The sequence below is a fragment of the Acyrthosiphon pisum genome, chromosome A2 (genome assembly GCF_005508785.2).
Source record: "Acyrthosiphon pisum isolate AL4f chromosome A2, pea_aphid_22Mar2018_4r6ur, whole genome shotgun sequence".
NCBI lineage: Eukaryota > Metazoa > Arthropoda > Insecta > Hemiptera > Aphididae > Acyrthosiphon > Acyrthosiphon pisum.
In genome coordinates, this window is record NC_042495.1 from 54,759,974 (window position 1) to 54,781,036 (window position 21,063).

The following is a 21,063-nucleotide window of genomic DNA, read 5'->3' on the forward strand; positions in this document are numbered from 1 at the left end:
GAAAGTCAAATTTAAATTTTTATGATCGTTTGAAATTCAAATTTTTACAACATTGGATATTCACTCGATTTCTCATGTAGCGATTTCCTTATTTTGTTCTAATTCAAAAACGAATAACTGCAGATACATGAAATTTTTATTGAATGTTTATATAAGCATTTCCTATACACCATACAATTTTGAAAATATTTTGACTCTTTTTGAGCTGTTTACGGACATTTTTAGTTTTTTTTTCTATAAATATCAATAAAGTTTTATCTGTTGGGCCAAAAAGTGTATAAATTTAATACAAAGCTCCTGATATACCAAAAAATCTAAAATATACATTTAAACAGTTTATTTTTATAGTCATTTTAAGTACAAATTTGGACGAAATTACATATTAAAAACCTAGGATAACTCTTTTAGTTATTTTGTTGTGATTGTATAATATTATTCGTGGGTACTTGAAACTTCTAAAGTATACTATTATATATCTATGATTTTACCACGGTTTTTTGTTGATGTATAACACGTTATAACTTATAAGTACCTAATAGATATTATGATATGATTAATTTGGAATTTATTATAGGTACCTATTATAGGTCAATTTTTTTTTAATACCATAGATAAGTATATATATGTCTAATACATAGACTGATATACCGTCTCCGCTCAGAATCGTTTTTCTTATACAGTGATATTATATCATTGAATTCAAATTTAATACTGTCCATTATACAGTGACCCACTTCTAACCTACTGTACAGCAGAGCGACATCCACTTACCCACCTTTTTTTTTTAAATTTAAAATATTGTTATTACCTACTTTACTATACAAAAACATAATATTAGTTTTCAACAAAAACAATATTATTTTTATTGTTGTAAATTTTTTGTGAAAAAATAATAAATTAAAATGAATGAAACGGGCTTTATGGTATTTTAATACAAGTATTTAAATTTTGTTAAAAATACTTTTAAAAAGTATTCAAAATACTTAAAAAATACATTTAAAAAAATTGTATTTAGAATACCTACCATATAAATGCTTCAAAAAGTATTTAAATACTTGTATTCGAATACTTTACAAGACTGCGTATACGGTATGTAGTGTACTCGTTGGTAAAAAAGCTGGAGTGGTAAAATTACTTAAAGATAAATACCCTTTAATTTTTAACTGGCATTGCCTAAATCATCGTTTAGAACTCTCTGTCAATAATACAATGAAGGATATAAATGCAACTAATCATTTCAAAAGTTTTATTGATTCACTATATGTATTGTATAATAATTCGCCAAAAAACAAAAATGAGATAAAGGATATTTGCAGTGAACTTGATATTATTTTTGATAACATTGGAAGAGTACTAGATGTTCGCTGGGTTGCAAGTAGTTGGCGAGCAGTTAAATCTATGTGGAGAACATTTCCTGCCTTAAGTCAACACTTTCATTCATCTTCATTAGACATAACTAGAGACACAAAATCAAGAAGTAAATACTTAGGTTTGTATAAAATAATAACTAGTCCTGAGCTCATTTCTGATTTAGCCTTAATGTGTGATGTATTGTACGAACTTTCTACTTTATCTTTGGCACTCCAAAGTAACGATATTACATTGATAAATGCTGATTTAAAAATTAAAAGATCAATAAGAATAATAGATTCACTTAAATATAAAGATGGTGATCATATGGAGGAATTTAAAAAGAATGTATAAAATATGTTCTTTAAAAATATAAAATTAACTATAGCTATTCGAGAATTGTTTCTATTAATAGTAATCAGCTCATAACAAGTATATGTGTGTTAATTTAAATTCAAGATTATTAGATAAAAATGATAATGATAGTTCAATTCTTCAACATATCTGTATTATTGATAAAGGTACTTGGTCTAAATCGGTTGGTGTAAGGTATGGTGAAGCCCAAGTGAAACGTATATGTGACCGATTTTTTTTGAATAAAGATAACACAATTCAAGGTTTCATAGAATTTGTAGAATAAGATAAAAGTTCAAGAACATTGATCTTAAAAATGCATAATTGTGTTCAAACATTTCCGTGTTCTACAGCCAAGTGTGAAAGGGGCTTTAGCCTTTTAAATATTATTTGTAATGATATTCGAACAAGATTCACTATTGAACATATTTCCCAATTGATGTTTATTAAAATAAATGGACCTCCATTACATCTTTGGAAACCAGAAATCTATGTAAAGTCATGGCTAGTGCGTCATAGATTGGCGGACGATACGAGATGCAAGAAAATTCAAAATTGAAACTCAAAGTATTTGGAATATTTTGTAACGTAATATTTGAACAATAAAAATTTTAACATATTTATGAGTTTTATACTTTATTAAATTGTTGGTTGATACTGAAAATTAAGTAAGAAGAGCGATAAGTATGTTTTATTTCTATATAAAATTTATCGAGCGGAGCGATAAGTGAGAAAATTTTTTTTGAGATACAATTTAAAAAATATGGCGTATACTCAAGACATTATTTACCAATACATCCCTGATCATAAGACTGCTGAAGATACTAGAACTAAAAAAAACGTCAACACGGAACCAGAGACAAGAGAGTAAAAAAAAAGTACCTATATGAAAAATATTATAGATTATAATAATAATTATTAAATACCTATGTATTATTATTATATTTATATGAATTAATTTGTTATTAATAAAGAAAACTTTTTATCAATTTGTAATCGTTTGGTTTTAGTTAAATATTTTATATTTTACTAATTGATAATAATTAGATACTCTGAAATGTTGTGTGTAAGGCAAGGAATTGCATACTTTGTAGTTTTTATGGTTAATTTTGTGATGTGTGAGTAACAAAATACAATTCACAACATTTGGGATGAAATACCTACATATAACCTATTTAGTGCATATTTTGACTATTTTAGTTTTAAAGGCAATATATTTAATTTTAAAAGTATATTTAAAAAAGTCATTTTGTGATTTAATTTGTTTCTGTTTTTCATTCAGTTAGTAGTTGAAAGATACTTGTATATTAATTGTAATCTGATAATTAGATAATTTGGTCGTTATTGTACTCGAGCGAAGCGAGAAAAATTTTTTTTTGATTTAATGTTATAGTTATGTCATTGACACCTAAGATCTAGAAGGCGTATACCCACGAATATTTTTAGCAATACACCACGCTGTGTATAGTAGGCAGGGGCGTAGCCAAGGGGGGGGTTATCAGGTCACAACCCCCCCCCCCCATGAGTTTTTTAAAACCCCTAAAAAAATGGCAAAACTATTAGTAGGTTACAAGTGGGTTAATGTATAATGGATTGTATTAAACTTGAATTCAATGATATATGATAATTTGTATCCAGGATAAAAAAAATAAATAAAAACCATTGTAAAACCATTAGCTTTTAAAATGATTTAGTAATTAAAAATGTACCTATATATATTAATAACAACAATATAAATATAACATACAGTACTAGGCTGTGCCCCCCCACCCCATTTACAATTCCTGGGCACGCCACAGACTATATACCCTTCCATAAATATCTGCGCACACTTATGAGTCCAGGTCACTTATCAATTGGAGGTAACAAAATATCCAACATATAGGTACCACATATTCCTTCATAATAAGCTCTCATGATATACTAATATTGAACGAATAATCAAAAAATTTAAAGTAGGTATTCATAAATATCATATTATTCATACTGTATTACACTTTTACTATTTATTTTAGACACTTATACTATACACATTATACATATACATATTAGTATATTACATACCATAGATTAATAATTAATTATTAAAATTTGTCAATTCAATTTAAATTATAAAACAAGATCTATACGTCTCAGTTTTTTTGCCATTATATCAATGACCTCTTCACAAGTCACTTCCACGTCTCTGTATAAGTTTAATAGCATCAATCCATTTAATCGCTCCTCACCAGTCTTGTTGCGCAGATATGTTTTCAATATTCGAAGACAAGAAATAGACCGTTCACTTGTTGCCACAGAAACGGGTAGAGTTGCACCAATCTGCAAAAATGTGTGTATTGATGGATACAATGCAGAATTACAATTGTTGAGAGTCTCAATAAATGTTTTCGGCCGTTTATCCTTTGACATATTTAAACAATGTCTGAAAAAACAATGAATTTTATGTTTTAATATAGATCACAAACAATATTTGTATGCATAAGAAATTGAATATTTTGTTACCTGTGCCACATGGTCATCTCAGCTATAAAATCATCAGTAGATCCATTGATGTCATTTGGCCATTCTTTAGCAAAAGTATTTACCGTTTCACTCATTTCTTTTGTATTCAGCTCAGAGCACTTAGTAGGAAGAATATTTTGAATTTTTGACAGTACCTAGTTCCCGGTGTTCAAGAAATCTTATTTTTAGCTGCATTAATAAGTGGTCTAAAAAGGAAGAAAAATGGACCGACGGAAATATTCTTCTGGACCGCCTTCGTAATTGTCTCGGTTCTTCTGTATTCCAACATTCCGTAGAGGTGCTAAATTAATATCCATTTTGTCGGCCATTTCTTTTGCTGCTGCATACAAGTTTTCAAATTTAAACTCCGAATCACGACGCATATCATTGAATTCATCATATACATTAACCCCCCCCCCCCCGGCGTTCACCCCTGAGTAGTAACCAATATAATATAATACACTGTTGCGCAACTGTTGTATCTTTTACATCCAGATTTTCTACTTTTCCGGTGAATTTTCCAAAAATTTTCTTTCGTAAAAACCTTCTCCTGGAAATTGCAAACATCTTAAAAAAGATTTGAGGCAAATGAGACCATCCGTTCTCGATTGATGAGGTAACGACATTTTTCACGCTCCATTTTTATATATATAGATCATATATTTATACTACATATTAACTATTAAGTATAAAATTATGTAAATAATGAATTATATTTAAAAATAGGTAATAGGTATGTATAAATATCAATATTATACCAAAGGATAGAATATTATTGATACATAAATACATAATTATTAATTAATGATGATAATATAATATGATTACAAATTATAACTTTGTAGGTATATACCTACGTCTATACGACTATACGATTATAGGTACCTATATATTGTAAGAACCTACCATAACTACCTACCTACTGTAGATTTGACAATTATGTGTGTTTTTTATTTTTATTTTTTTAATTTTTTTTTGGTGCTGCAGACACATGTGTACACGAATATTACACAAGTAGTTGACATAATGTAGTCTCACTCCCGCCCCTGCCACACAATACACTATTTCGCTCAGTAAAAAAACTTGAAAATGTAATAAAAGATTCCTCTTTGATTTTCCAACCATTAATTAAAAACGAAAAAAAGTTTACCGAAAGTCAAATTGGATAAATTATTGGATATTCACCCTTAAATTAACGACTTTTAGCATCGAATGATTTTCTCATTTAGCTGTACGCCTGTACCTAATAGCTAATTCAAAAACAAACAGCCGTAGAAATTTGAAATGTTCACCAAATTATTATAATTTTATAATTTTTTATACATAATACAATTTTCAAAATATTTTTACTTGCTTTGAGCTATTTATAGATAGCGGCGGATCTATGATTTTTTTATGGTAAGTGCTATATTGATAACGTTGTTAATAAAGCTCATTATGTATACCTACCTACTTGGCTACTTATCATGAATAACACAACTTCGGGGTAAAAACAAATTTAACCTATTTATTGGTAGTAGTTTACATTGAATACATTTAGTTCTATACGTTGTATCTGAAATCAAAGTAATTATTATAATAAAACAAAGTTCAATATTTGGAACGGTACCTCCCCCTAATTTTGCTACTACCTATTTATAGACATTTTAAATTTCAAATTTATTTAGTTCATATTCTATTAAAATGTCAATCATAAACCTTGAAAATGTAACACAAGTTTCCTCATAAGTACCTAGTTTATACTCAATGCTCAAAAAATCAAAAAAAGATATACAGAATAGACAGTAGTATATTAAATACATATAAGTATATTACTTATAGTATACTCTAATCCTGTTGGTAACTAGGTACAATTGCACTTAAATTATTATACTACTTGCTATATTTAAGTATTTTATTAATTAGCTGTAAAGAGAAAAAAAATTACATCTAGAATAATTTGAATGAAAAAATAACTAATAAAGAATAATAAACTAATAAAAATTAATTTTTCCGGTGCTTTTTTGATGATGTGTCGTTCTCTATATTCTGTCCATAAATCTCTTAAGAGGACGCCTCACGCCTTGTACAAACAATTTACAATTTTAAAATACTCATAACTCGCTTTAAAATTAAAATATAAAAAAAAGCCAATGAGGTTGTCTAGATAATAATCTTACCTTTAAATTTTATACGAGGTCAAATAGGTTAATTCACTATAATTTTTAGACTAACGGAGCTACACGTGTTCTGCCGAGCGTACAATTTACCATTGTTACGCACTTGTAAGACGGAGACATTTAATATTAATTTCCAAAGCCAATTTCCTCAAATCCCGAGTCACCTTTCTTCATAACATGACCTTATTGACCTATCATCACAACCTATTCACCCTCATTAATTGGTCTACAATTGGTACCACACCAGAGTGGCTGAGCTAGTACCTATTTAATATAAATTCATAATTTCAAAAATAAGCATTAAATATTGAGTTCTTGCTGCACACTCGGAGGTTCCATAAGCATTCTGTTTCTGCCTTCTATAATAGTTTATTTATTTATATTTATTTATTACTTTTATTTATTTGAATTCTTTATTATCATATTAATTCAAAATTGTCTACAGCGCCACATACAGGCTAACCATGTACACGGACAATTATTATGTTTAGATATAGATTTTCTCTTAAAACCCAAGAATGAGTTTTTTCATCCATGATATATGTAATCCATTGCTACCAAATCAGCCAAGTCTTACTTTTTGTGAGGTTATGTGTTATGTCGTCCATTCGATAATTCGATTTCTAGTCCTTTTATTAAGCTGACGAGTTTCGTTCGTTTTTTGTCTTTCATTTATCTTTAAAGTTTTTCAGCTTTAAATCGACATCGAAATGGTAAGTAAACTTAAATCAAATTATTATAATTACATAGCTGTTAAATTTTAACATAGACTTTTTAAAGTGGTCGGTTGTATCCTGAATAAACTATGAATAGTTTAATTATTTTCCATGTGTTCTCTTTTATATAATATGTGGCACTGCATTGATTGTTTTATTACTGGTTTTACAAGATACAGTTCATTTTAAATATTGTTAAATTTTCAACTACAGACTCGCAAGCGCCGTAATGGAGGAAGATCAAAACACGGCCGTGGTCACGTCAAGCCTGTGCGTTGCACCAATTGCGCTCGCTGCGTGCCCAAAGACAAGGCTATCAAGAAATTTGTTATTCGTAATATTGTCGAAGCCGCCGCTGTCCGTGATATAACTGATGCTAGTGTATATACATGTATGTTACTTAAAATTAATGTCCCAAAATCTAAAATATTTGAACTTCTACTAATAATTATGTTTTTGTTGTAGCATACCAATTGCCGAAATTATATGCTAAATTGCACTACTGTGTTTCTTGTGCCATCCATTCCAAAGTGGTCAGGAACAGATCAAAAGCTGACCGTCGTATCAGGACACCACCAAGCCGTAACTTCCCACGTGGTGTAAGATTAATTTTTTTTTTTTTATTAAAAATTGCTCATATATTTATAAACTTTAACATTCCATTGTTTAATAACCTACATATTTTGATGTACAGTTGAACATGATTAACTCTAAATTGTCTATGCCTAAATTTTTTTCCCGGTCTACAACTTTGAGTTAATCACTTTCGACTGTATAACATTAGTAAAATCATATAAACCTATAACTTTAAATAGTACTAAAATATTATACTATTATTCAAGAATACTTTATTTGCACTATTATGTTTATAATTATCTGGAATATATGGCTTATGGTTTGTGTTTCAGGATAATAATCGCCAAGGAGGACAACCTCAAAGGAAAACGTAATTCCCATCGTATTATGGGGATACAAAATTATATTATACCTTCATTTAAGATATAAAAATACATTTTGATTCTGACAAAAATAAAATATTGTATTTATGTCATCCCAACCTTCCGTCAAAGTAGTTAAGTAAATAAGTTATACAGGTTCACAGTGGGTACCTCAAATATTTTCATTATTTTATATGTTATCATTTTATTGGAAAGTTAAGGGGACTCCATCTGGTGATTTTCTGTCTGTCTAACACACGTGCAACATTGTATTTTAGACGTGTTTTTTGCCAAACATAACAAATTTTATCAATTCATCTAATGTAGTGATAAGAATTCGGAAAACAGATTTTAATTCTTTGTCAAGTCTACTTGAAATTGACTTTCCCACATTTTTGATATTATCCCCCAAATTCCTGAAAACGTCATATTAAAAAAGAGTTTTAAAACATTTTTGTATTTCAATTTTTGGAGTAGCTAAAGTCTAGAAAACTTGATGACAAATTCAAATCTATTTTTAGAATTCTTTGCTCTGAATTTCTTAACTTGTTTAATATTTATAAATCATTTGATTCTTCTTGCCTAGTGGAATGTCTTGGCCATTTTTAGGCTTTTGTTTATGTTTATAATTATAGGCGTGGGCCGTGGCCCACCCTGTGAGATGTACCATACTTATTTTAGATGGCAACATAGATCATATAAATAGTTGTATTGTCTTATTCAGTGGTATAAGCATTCTGATTTTTGATTTTCTTATATCCGCAAAATTAACAAGATTTTCTTAAATCTATAGAATATGCAAACAAAAATAATTCTATTGAATCGAGAACCAATCAATTTGGATTTAAGGAAAATAATATGGAAATGCATATAAATCCTAGCCCTACTTATGAATAAAAATATATATATTATTACTTAAAATTTAAACAGTGGGTGATGAAGGGTGAGTAAATTAATGTAATTTTATAGATAACAGTGTAACACCTAAAATAATTTGTTTCAAGATGATATTGACCTACTCTGCAACAACGGGCTGCGCACGCCTATGTTTTTAATATTAATATGAGTTATAGGGCTGAGGACTTCTAGTTTTTCATATTTGTGTAAATAAGTCAGAGGACAATTTGAGTGAAGTTTAAAATATATATTTCATAATACGAGCTGGTTATATTTAAAAAAAATAATTTTATATTTTGTTATTACTTGCATTATATAATTTGATTATACTTGTAAAATCAATAGCATTAAGTTACACATTTGGAAAAAAATGATATATTGATAATATAACAAACCACAATCTGTATAAAAATATTATTTTCCAAATGTGTACCAGTATAATAATAATTAGGGCTCGGATTTTGTAGCAAATACTTCTTTTGAGGGAATTGTGATAGAAAGATAATTCTTATATATAAATACGTTTTGAATCGTTCTGATTTGAATGAAGTAAACTTTTTTTTGCTTTTTTCCACAAAATCTGCTTTTTATTGCTTTTCCCCCTATTTGGTTATTTTTTCATATTTTTCTTGAAAACTTAGCTTATCTCTATGCATATTATACGTCTTGGACTATAATATTACTTCTCTTCTTCTCAGCTTACCGGTCCGTTGAGGACCATTGCTGCCTTTAAGAGGTCTCGCCATCTATCTCTGTTATACGTCAGCTCAAAAGTTACATTTTGGCCTATCTCTTTCAGGTCTCTGGTTATCAAATCTATCCACCGGGTTCTTGGTCTTCCTAAGGGCCTTACTTTGTTAATTTTTTCAACAGGTACTTTTTTTTATTAATAGTCCATCTGCTCTCCAAGTGTGTCCAAATCACTCCAGTCGTTTGTTTCTAATAAACGCTAACATATTTGGTCTGTTGTACAATTTCTGTAATTCATCATTTTTTTCTTCTTTCGTAAGTATTGGTTTCTTGGTTGATACGTGGTCCGAAGATGTTCCGGAGTACTTTTCTTTCAAATATTATTAATTTCCTTTCATCGCCTTTTGTTAAGGACCATGTCTCGCAAGCATATGTTACAATTGGGCGCAGGTAGCTATGATAGAGAAGAATTTTTGATGTCCTTGAAAGTAATTTTGATTTTAGTATTTTGACTATACTATAATAACACCTGTTCCCTCACATAATTCTTTTATTCACTTCCTGATGCATATTATTCTTATTATTGACATTTACTCCTAGGTATTTAAAATTATACACAGCTTCGAATTTCATGTTACTTATTAAAAGATCGTTTGTTTTCTGATTATTTCTTGACATCATCATATACTTAGTTTTATTTTCATTTATACATAGGCCCATTGACTTACTTGCCTTAATTAGTTTCTTGGTTGTTTGAACAATTACTATATTATTACTATTACCAGAAATTATAAAACCAGTGAAAAAACCAGTAATAAATATATGACTGATAAAATAACTGTCGTTATTGTGTTGAAATAGTTTTATCTACAATTATCTATAGTTGTATTTACGACTCAAGGAAATGGAAAATTATCTGAATTATACTTACGTATTTTTATAGCATGTTCTAATACTTTAGTTGGCCAGTAAATATCAATCGAAAATCTGTGAGGTATAAACGTATAGTGTTCTAAGTAATTTCTCTCATCGTCAAAATGCCAAAAGTTAAAAATTTAAATTTAAAATTAAAAAAAATCGTAAAAGAATTCGGTGAAAATGTGCTTATGACTGATGGAAATATTATATTTTGTAAATTGTGTGAAGTCAAAATAAATTTGGATAAAAAATATAACATTTTATATGTTTAATATGAGTTTTAATGAAAGTAACTTGACTAAATATATGGTTGTAAATTTTTTTTTTAATATTTAATTTTATGTATAATTGAAATTTGTTTTTTTAGAATTAAATTAATAAATGATTTTTTTGGCTTTTTTTGGCTACTTAAAATGTTTTTTTAAGGATTTATTTTGCTACAAAATCCGAGCCCTAATAATAATATTAGTTAGGCAATACACTCTGGCTGATAACACCTGATTCGGGTAAAAATTGTGCTTAAATTGTCCGTTATAGTTGATTGTGTTTAATTGTTCACATTAATATAATTTAGGAGCCATGTTTTTGTATTATATTTGTTAAAAACATATATTTATTGTTCTTGCACACTTGTATACATATTTAAATATTTTAAGGTTATCAATTATTAGAAGTTCTCAGCTGTAATTATAACTTTTATATTATGCTCAAAACTTAAATATCAATGACAACCTATGAGATCCTAAATAGTGTTTATATATTGAAATTATATAGTGGAACTATTAAATTAAAATTAATTCTGCTGCATATACAAATTCTATGTTGTATCTTCTGTATGTATTATGTAAGACATACAGCATATATGTGTGAAATGTCCACTTAATTTAACTTGTTAGGTACATTTTACAAAAATAATTAACAAATTATTTGATTAATCCAAAGAAATATTTTCTAATAAATATGTTCATTGTACATATAGACATATAGTTACAGTAGAAGCCGCTTATGTTAAAAAAAATAGGAACATAGATAATTGATACAATCGCATTATTGAAACAAAATGTCTTTGGGCAGGAGGCTGGTCCTAACTCCTAAGTACATGGTAAACAATCAGTTAATTGACACATTTCACCTTGGTTTAAAAGTGTTGTCTGTAAGCGGCTTCTACTGAATATAAAATTGAGCATACATTACATGATACAGTAGTCAGTATTATTTTTTGTAACTCATTTAAAATTTAAATTCAAAGGTTAATGGTTATGGTAAAAAAAATATATTGAATTAATATATTGAACCCTTGCCCTCCCCCCTCTAGGTCTGCCACTGATACTACAAAGCTATTTTTTAAACTATTATTATTGAAAAAACTAAATTCATTGAATTAAACTGTCTGTCCTAAATTTTTCAAAAAATATTAACCAATATCTTTTTTATGTACTAAATCCTATATCATACGCTCTAGTGCTCTACTGTTATGATGGGTTCCTTGTTTAGTATACTGAAATCTTCTTGATATATATTTTTTTTAAAGTATAGATATGATCATAAAACTAAATTTGCTTCCCCTTTAACCATATTATTAAAAGATACTGGTATCAAAATAAGTACTTGTATAGTATAGATACCGAAATAATAAATCTTGGGGACACATAACTCCATTACTTAATCAATTTATATATTCCTACATAAATTGCAATCAATAATTAAGACACTTCTACTTAACGTCTTTGCTCTTGTAATCTAGTTGTTACTCTCACAATTTTTTTTTACTATCATAATAAATGATAAATGTAATTTAAATTGCTTCAAGAATGAATTACAATTTTATAGATTGGTGTATATTTCTAATTGAAAAAGCATTAAAAGCAGTTATGTAATCTCAAACAGCCAAACATGGCCATTTATTGACTATGTCTTGAGACATAAGTTAAGTATATAAAGGTTCAACAATACAACTGTCATATGTTTTGATATCCACAATTTTACATTATTACAATGAATAAAACGATCATGATGTAATATAATTTGGATGGTCAGATTAATTTTATAAGCAAGGTGATCGACACAGATTAGTATTTTTAGAGAAATATTATATCAATTAGCTGATGTATTATATATTGTTGACTACATTTTCTAAAAAAACTATTTGCTTTAAGATTACTGCAGGCAGGCGCAGACTGGTACACAATTTAAAGGGCAAATTTAAAACATGTAGATTATTTACAAAGTATTAATATATTTTGTTTTTTAAAAAATATTAAACATTTGATTGAATATGTGTTAAAAACATAAATAAGTAACAAGTTATAACAAACTTTCAATCAAAATTGTACAATATTATAGATCACTAATAATCATAAGTTGATAACGATCTGCTGTTCATTAGGTGTTAAGTCTTTAAATATATAATAAATATATTTTAGGGCAAGGGATGTAGCATCCCAGCCAGTCGGCGCCTGACTGCAGGGTATCATTTGAATACATATTACCTAATAGTTGTTAGAAGGATAAATTTGTTTTTAGTGATATTTAGTAAATATCCAGTTATTTTAATATTTTCCATTAGTTTTAAATGTTTAATAGATTTGATAGAAAAACACATTACATTATTCAAAGAATAAAATTTTTTTCACATAACTAGGATGGATATTTTTACTTGGTGAATACAGTATGAATGTTATTTAAATACTTATAAAAATAATATATAACATTATATGTATTGCTTGTATATTTTATACACTTTACAGTAACATAAATAAAAAAGGTCAATTGATTGGACTAAGGGATAAATATCCTTTCAATAATTCTTTATAAATACACAGTCATGGTTATCTTAATTAATATTTAAAACTAATTCTGTGCAAAAAACTTAAATACAATATTCACAATAATTGTGAAGAAAAATAATGATTATTTTTTATCATCAATTAGTGCGCTTGTTGCCTCTTTAAGTGTCTTCTCCATAAGTTTGCCAGTATTGCAGAAACCATGTTTAGTCTTGCCAAATGAATTGGGTCCGGCTGAAGTTGGAGTATCCCTACCAATATTTCTCATACGCATTCTAGCTTCTTTAGGCATTTCTTCAGGTTCATCATCACTAAGATCGCCAAATACAGCCGCAACAGACTTTGATGCTGGTTTGGGTAGAATAGGTGGTTCTTTCTACAAGCAGACATCATATTACTATCAAAATATATATTGAAATAAACAATTCTAAGATTTTGAACATTTGCTTAATTTTGGGTATTTAGAATGTTTCATATTTTAAAATATACTTACAGTGGCTGGGCTATTAAGAGTTATCTTAATGCCGGTTTTTGCTGGAAGAGTTTTTTTCATCATTCCAAATGATAATTTTTGTTTCTTGTCCGGCTGTTGTTTTTCTTTGTCAACCCCATCTATGAAATAAAAACAAAAAATAAATTTTCTATTTTGTGACCTGGAGTTCTATTCACACAAATATACCTTTGGCGGAAATCTCGATTTCAGCAGATAGTCGTTTTGACATGGTTAAATACCAATCAGTTTCACAGACACATATGAATACAAATTGTATAAAAACACAATAAAAATAAAACAAAATATTCTTTAACACGATCTTACATATGAAAGTCTATTAATTAAGTACGTTAAGTGTAATTACTAAATAGTTTACCAGTGTTCAAATTTGAAATTTGAAATGTTATACTACTGACTACCTATTATAATAATAATTGGTAATTGGTGCTTCGTGTTCCTACTTCCAAATCCAAACATTGTTATCATCGAGTAGCAACTCACAACTTTATCATTGGACGTTGGATACATTTATAAGACCAATATGTGATATTCACAGTGTTCGTATACCGAATAACCAGTGTATGGTTATTGGTTAATAGTCCAACAATTTTCTTTGTCAAGTTTATAATGTCGCCTATCTTAAATCGTGGATCATATACATTATACAGTAAAATATAAATAATATTAATATACAATAACATGACAAATTATAATTTGTCATTGTATATGATCTAAGGGTCTATGGAAATAAACGATAATACTATATTCGCGCCAACGAAAGAACGACCATTCTATTTCTACGACCATGACTGTTAAATAAACTGTTAAATGTTTATACCTACTTCATTTAGTCATGGTCATTAAAATTCGCTGAATTACGGTCGTTCTCTCGTGGGCGCGAGTTTATATCAAGAAAAAGACGTGAATCGCTGACAAACGACAAGTCGAATAATATTGGAAAATGAAAACGTTCCTAAACAGTTCAAAACAAATCAAAATATTTTGAAAATTTTATCATGTATAGAAAATGGAAATATAAGCAACCAGTGAAAATTTCATGTATTTACGGTCATTTGTTTTAAAGTTACCCCATAAACCAAAATCAATTTTCTCGAAAACAGATTTTGCGTAAAAATTTCCGTTTCTCCTTAATTTTTCTTTTGTTTTTCACGGCGCTTTTGAAAACTACTGGAAAAATTACTTTTGACCTTCCAAAGTACCAACTAGATTCACTTTCCTATCAGAAAAGATACTGTTGAAGAAAATCGGAGCACTTTTACTGTCCTAAAAGGTGATGAGACCACGGCTATAGATACCTACTAGTATAGACACAAAAATAAAAAAATAAAAAATAAAAAAACACACATCATTGTAAAATCAATACATTCATCGTTTCACTCAGAATCTAAAATTTTAAAATATTTTATAGAAAGAAAAAAATAAAACCATTTTGTTATAATAATAGTTATTAATAAAGATTGAACAAGATTGAATAATAGATCGGTTTTGTTTTGTACACAACAATACAACATTATCATACATCAACGTTTCTTTTGCAGCCTGTATATAAAGTTGTATAGGTAACCGAAATTAAAAATAGAAAAATAAGACTAAAAATATAGATTAAACTAAGATTAAAAATAAGACTTTCAAGTATAGCTTTGCTCAATATTGAAGAATGAACAAACAAATGATATTAACATAGAAAATATAATTGACAATTTTGCAAACAAAAAGGCAAGAAAAATGAATTTTTCAGTATTTATTTTTGAGTTGACTGTTAATTATGGTATGTTTAATTTATTTGTTATTTATTAATTATTTATATTTAAAATGAATAAAAAAGGCTACAAATTATTACATTTATTTATTTGTAAATACATAGGTGATAGGTACCCGAGTAGGTACCTATACGTGTTTCAATTATGTTACCTAACCTTATTTTGTATGAGTAAAAACTCAAAATTCAAAAGTATGTTTTCAAATTTAGAAAAATTAATTTTTCAATTTTCAAGAGTGAGGAAGGGGCCATTCATTTTATTTACACACGGGCCCAAATTGGTGTAGTTGCGGCACTGCATAGAAATAACACCCATCATTGTAAAATTAATACATTCATCAATCATTGCTCTACTCAGAATCTTAACTAAAGCTTTAATCTAGGCCCTATAGATGTTAGTGTATATACTATATACTACGCAAAAAATCTGTGTAAAAACTGATAAAAACTAGGAACTTATAAAATATAAACATTAATAATATTCTATTGTTTTAAATACTTCGCTGTAAATATTTCCCGGCGTATAAATTAGGCAAAATAGGTACCTACATACCTGCAACAGTGGCGCAGCTAGGGCTGAAATGTTGGGGGGGCTGTAGCCCCCACCTGACATTACATGAAAATTAACCCATGGTTATCCCACACCCCCATATATGTTCACTTATAAGAAGTATAAAAAAATCATACAAACAAAATCAATTATTTATTTACTTGAGTATTTAATTATACCTTATTTTTTAATATTTATAATATAATAATTTTCAAACATTAACAATAATATTTTTTGTTTAATTCCTTTGTATTATGTATTATAATATATCCCCGAAATAAAATATTACGTTTCCTAATAATATTTTAATGATATGTAAATAATAATAATTAATAATTATTATTAGGAGTAGATTTTACAAGTTTTACTTAATAGTTAGATACAATATTTAAAAGATTATAAAGTAAAAATATTTCGAATGATTGATACATCAAATAAAATTAATAATTATTAAACAAATAGTTAATGAATGTAGGTAAAGGTAACAACGTATTAATCTTTTAAAAGAACTATTAACATTCGTTGTTTCACATCGTGATATAAAACAAAACAATATTATTGTTAATTTTTTAATATTATTTATTATATAATAATTTTTTTAATGAAAAGTATACATATATTATATAAGTATAATAATATATTTGTAATTAAATATTAGTAATGTAATAATTACACTAATTACGTTTTAAAAATGTTATGTAGTTGTCAGTAAAATTATAGTCTGGGCCCAAGGGGTTATTTTTCCTGGGGTCGGGGATATTTTTCAGGGGATTTTTATTCCGCTATTTCCTAGGTATCTCTATATTATAGTTCAGTGCATAGGTAATAGGTTACTGTAAAATTTTGTGTAATAATCTTACCAAATACAAAATAATTTATATCATACCGATAAATTGTTTCCTTAAAACGAATACAAGCGTACAGCTTGTATTTACCATATTTATCATGGGCAATATAAAAAAAAGCTTAAATAAAAATTAAAAAAACTAAATACATATAATATTATATGGTGGGATACATATAATATTATATGCTTCGACTTTTAATTTTGGCAGTGATTTCCGGTAGTTAACTGGATGTGATTCATACTTGGGTGAGCCAAAAGGAAAAAATTCCTTCATCCTTGTTGTCCTTTTAAAAATAACTAGATAGATCAAATTAAAAGCAAAACTAGTTTTTGGCAAAATTTATTGTTGGTGTAATTTAAAAACAAATAAGCGTAGATGCTAACATTTTCTGTTCATGATATAATTTTAATAGTAATTGTTAAATATCATAAAATAAGCTTAGTAATATGGGCTGACAGACCGTCTTCACTCAAGATCGTTTTTCGAATGCAATGATTTTTTAATGAATTCAAATTCAATGCACACATAACAGTGACTTGCTCCTTTGTGCAGCAGAAATGATACTACTTTACCCATTTTTTTTATTTTGATACTGTGCGTTAAAACAATAAAACAGGTACTAACTTAATTTTGTTATACAATACTATTTTAAGTAGGTACACGTTTTTTTCTGAAATAATTGAGAAAATTCTTTTGAAAAGGCTCCTAAATGCTCCTTCCTCTTGTTTCTTCAAACAATATAATACTATTAATACTACACATCCAATTTGGATTTAGACCAAAACACAGTTCCTCGGAATAAAAGCGCCCTACTAGATATTTTTCCACTGCAAGGAAAATCTTTGAATCATAAATATGACTTCGTTAACAAGTAACCGTGATGCTTTTAATTATGCAATGATTTATCATTGAAATTAAATTCGACACAATATATATTACAGTGACTTCCTCTATGACAAGATATAGATATACATTTGACACCTACTGTATAGCAGAGCACGGCTTCCCTCGTTTTTTTTTTGTTGCCATAATGTGTAATAAAATAAAGCAGAATACGTTTTTGAATATTTCCTCAAGTATTATTATACATGTAATATGTATATATTAATACTGTTTAGTCTGAACTCTGGGTCATTCCTTCAATAAAAAAGGACTATTATTATAACAAGACAGCAAAAAAAATTAAATAAAAAAGATTTTTTGAATAAAATATAATTATAAAAAAACGCCTAAAATGTTTGTTTTCCATTATCACACATTTTTATGTTATGATAATTTATATTGTTTGGAATGTAATGTCCAATTATTCTGAAAATAGTCAAAGAGAAAATTTCCTACATTTCATTTACATTATTTCCAATGGCCAACAGCAATATTTAATTTGAGTCAACAATTTTGTTATACAGATTCTCCTATGCATTAATATTCCACAAGCCAAGTATCCCCATGACTAATGTAAAATTTTATATTATCATGAACTTTAATTGAGTCCAAATTATCTATTTCAGTACACAAACATAGCGCTTATTTATTTGTCAGAACCCACTGCACTGTTACTACCAATATTATAGATTGTATGTAAATGTTAGATTATGGAACACATTAGATACTAATGAATGAAACTATACAATATATTTTTTGGTAAAATGTTACATAATTTACAAATATTGGAAAAAAAACCTGAGTATTCTAATAACTTACTTAACAAATACATTTAAAAACTTTGTAACCTAACAAAATCCATTAAATAAATTGAAATGTATAGTTTTTCTTATTTTTTATAATAATGCTCCATACCTAAAGATGTATATAATATTATTAGGAAAGTAGTTATGAATAATTAATATTAAAAAAAAAAAACAATAATCAAAATTTAATCCTTATGTTCAAACAGCCAAAAAGAGTCACAACACACGTCGTCGTACTCATTAACTGTGCGTCATTTAGGAGGTTCCAATGTAGCTGAACCAAAATCTGTCATGTGGGGGAACTTAACTTTTTTCCTATCCAACTCATCTTGGGCCCACATTATTAGCTTCATAAGATTGTAAAGTTTAGGTGTAATAGTTGGTTGATTATGAAATCTCAAAATAGCTGCATTCAGCTCACTAGATACCTGTAAAATATAATAAGAAAGTATTAGAGTTAATAAATGATTGTATATCATAATATTTTACTTTTTGTCTATGTGTAGTCTGAAGAAGGTCAGCAAATGGGCTCTTTTGAGGCTCTTCGAATGCTAATAATGCAAGTGTTCTTTCTAGTTCTGTAAGTATAGTAGGATTACCCTCTCCTACTTCTGATAGCTTAGCTTGGGCGAATACAAGAGCTTCTTCTATGTTACCTTCTTTGATAAGTTCAATTAGATGCAGTTGCTTCAAAAATAAATATCAGAATATTAATAATATGAATATTCTGTACTTTTAAACACAGTATATCGAATAGAAAATAAAAATAATGTTGTTAGGCTCAACAGTTTAAAATAAATAATAAACTGGTACTTATTATTCTCATTAGACAGAATGCAAATCATTACCTCATAGGCGTGACTAGACTTCATGCGCAGGGGCAGCCTAACTAATGACCGGCGCCACCTAACCAAACCGAAAAATACCCCATTACCCCCTGGCCACTAATATTTGGGGGGGGGGGGGGGGTTAGTCCCACCAATTAACCATTTATATAGTTTAAAAAAGTCTATATGTTCAATATATTCAAGTTATCTATTTATAGATTAAAATCTATTTACAATTAATAATATACAGTATTCTGTATTTTCAGTACCTAATTTTAAATTTAACTCCAAAAATATTAATATATTATTCATCTATATACAAGCCTAGATTACACCATATGTCCATATGATAAAATGAAATAGTAAACAACATAATATATGATGTGTAAGCATATTATAATGTAAAGAATAACAAAATTCTATATATATGTATATAGAGGTACCTAATATGTTTAATAAGAAGAAGAACATTGAACAACACATTATATTTATATAATAAAACAATATGTATATCATTGATTTGTCCTTGGACGCCTATATAAATCTGGAGTCGATGAAAAATAATACAACAGTCAACAATAATAATATACCAACATCCAATAATAGATGCGATTATGCGAACCGTACCGTCGTCTGTGTTTATAGACTAGGGTATTCCAAAAACTGGTGGGGTCGTCACCACCACTCCGTGCTCGACTACTATAATTATTTGTTTTCAATAGTTATAAAAATAATTCATATTTCTCAAAAATTGTACCAGTTGGCAGTTACCCGCATAATATTATTATCGGGATTTGTGATAGAATCATAAATCAATTCAACAATGCAATATAATATTATTAGAACTAAATAAACAATGCATGACATTTTTTTTTTTCTAAATAAAAGTTGTAAACCACTAAATTTAAAACTTGGTTGACCGGCGCCTTTCGAAAATTGCAGGGGCAGCCCAGACATCCTAGGCACCCACCATAGACACGTTTATGCATTAAAAATATATGTGAAATCTAGATGAATTAAAAGCCTATGATTGGTATTTGAACAAGATATGAAAAAAAATTAACCTGTAAATGAAAGTATAAATCACGATCGTCATCTAGTAGACCTGGGTATAATTGATTGATAAGTGTAATAGCTTCTTGCATTTTTCCTGACTGTACAGACTCGATCACTTTAATCCGGTTTCCCAACGTATTTAATTTAAGGGGAGAACTAATACCAGCTTCTTGTTCGAATTTTTCTGCTGCTTCTTTGAATCCTTCTACAATATTTAACATCATTTATCCATGTTGTTATGATGTTCAAGTGGACAAACGGTATTATTTATACTTACCAGACACCAGATAGTTCATTATAAGTTTGTTCATGTCTTTACGGTTGACTTTCATATTTTCGATTCGACTCAGCCAATCTGGCTTGGTAGCGTTCGGCTGTGTTGATGGAGAATAGCTCATGATGGTTATAGCAATTGTTATGGCACAATTTGCGTTTAAGTTAAAAGCCCAGAAAAACAATAAAATAATGAAAATTGTAATATTTACAGACAAGCGTAACAAAAAGGTTTTTG

The 21,063-nt window shown here is 28.2% G+C and overlaps 3 protein-coding genes across 3 annotated transcripts; 1 reads left to right on the forward strand and 2 right to left on the reverse strand.

Annotated features, from left to right (window-relative positions):
- Nucleotides 1–6,949: 6,949 nt before the first annotated feature.
- Rps26 (ribosomal protein S26) lies at nucleotides 6,950–8,111 on the forward strand. Its single transcript, NM_001126227.2, has 4 exons — nucleotides 6,950–7,078; nucleotides 7,295–7,472; nucleotides 7,547–7,680; nucleotides 7,990–8,111. Exons 1-4 carry the CDS (start codon nucleotides 7,076–7,078, stop codon nucleotides 8,029–8,031), a joined length of 357 nt encoding a protein of 118 aa, NP_001119699.1. The 5' UTR covers nucleotides 6,950–7,075; the 3' UTR covers nucleotides 8,032–8,111.
- Nucleotides 8,112–13,086: 4,975 nt separating this feature from the next.
- Nucleotides 13,087–14,268, reverse strand: Pcnp (PEST proteolytic signal-containing nuclear protein). Its single transcript, NM_001162673.2, has 3 exons — nucleotides 13,990–14,268; nucleotides 13,804–13,922; nucleotides 13,087–13,686 (listed from the first exon to the last, which is right to left on the reverse strand). The coding sequence occupies exons 1-3, from the start codon at nucleotides 14,030–14,032 to the stop codon at nucleotides 13,435–13,437; spliced, it is 414 nt and encodes a 137-aa protein (NP_001156145.1). The 5' UTR covers nucleotides 14,033–14,268; the 3' UTR covers nucleotides 13,087–13,434.
- A 2,182-nt stretch (nucleotides 14,269–16,450) lies between these two features.
- On the reverse strand, nucleotides 16,451–21,041 carry LOC100164604 (protein C20orf11-like; the record flags this gene model as incomplete). The annotated part of the gene is given in 6 exon segments (NM_001162721.1): nucleotides 16,451–16,470; nucleotides 17,889–17,902; nucleotides 18,792–19,097; nucleotides 19,159–19,356; nucleotides 20,561–20,757; nucleotides 20,830–21,041. Coding segments are annotated over 4 exon segments (693 nt in total). The 5' UTR covers nucleotides 20,951–21,041.
- Nucleotides 21,042–21,063: the final 22 nt, after the last annotated feature.

Coding starts and splice junctions, on each gene's coding strand:
- Rps26 (NM_001126227.2), top strand. Junction 7,473..7,546: donor TGATGCTAGTGTATATACAT/GTATGTTACTTA, acceptor TTTTTGTTGTAG/CATACCAATTGCCGAAATTA. Junction 7,681..7,989: donor GCCGTAACTTCCCACGTGGT/GTAAGATTAATT, acceptor TTTGTGTTTCAG/GATAATAATCGCCAAGGAGG.
- Pcnp (NM_001162673.2), bottom strand. CDS start 14,032: ATGTCAAAACGACTATCTGCTGAAATCGAGATTTCCGCCAAAG. Junction 13,923..13,989: donor AATCGAGATTTCCGCCAAAG/GTATATTTGTGT, acceptor TTTATTTCATAG/ATGGGGTTGACAAAGAAAAA. Junction 13,687..13,803: donor CTCTTAATAGCCCAGCCACT/GTAAGTATATTT, acceptor GTCTGCTTGTAG/AAAGAACCACCTATTCTACC.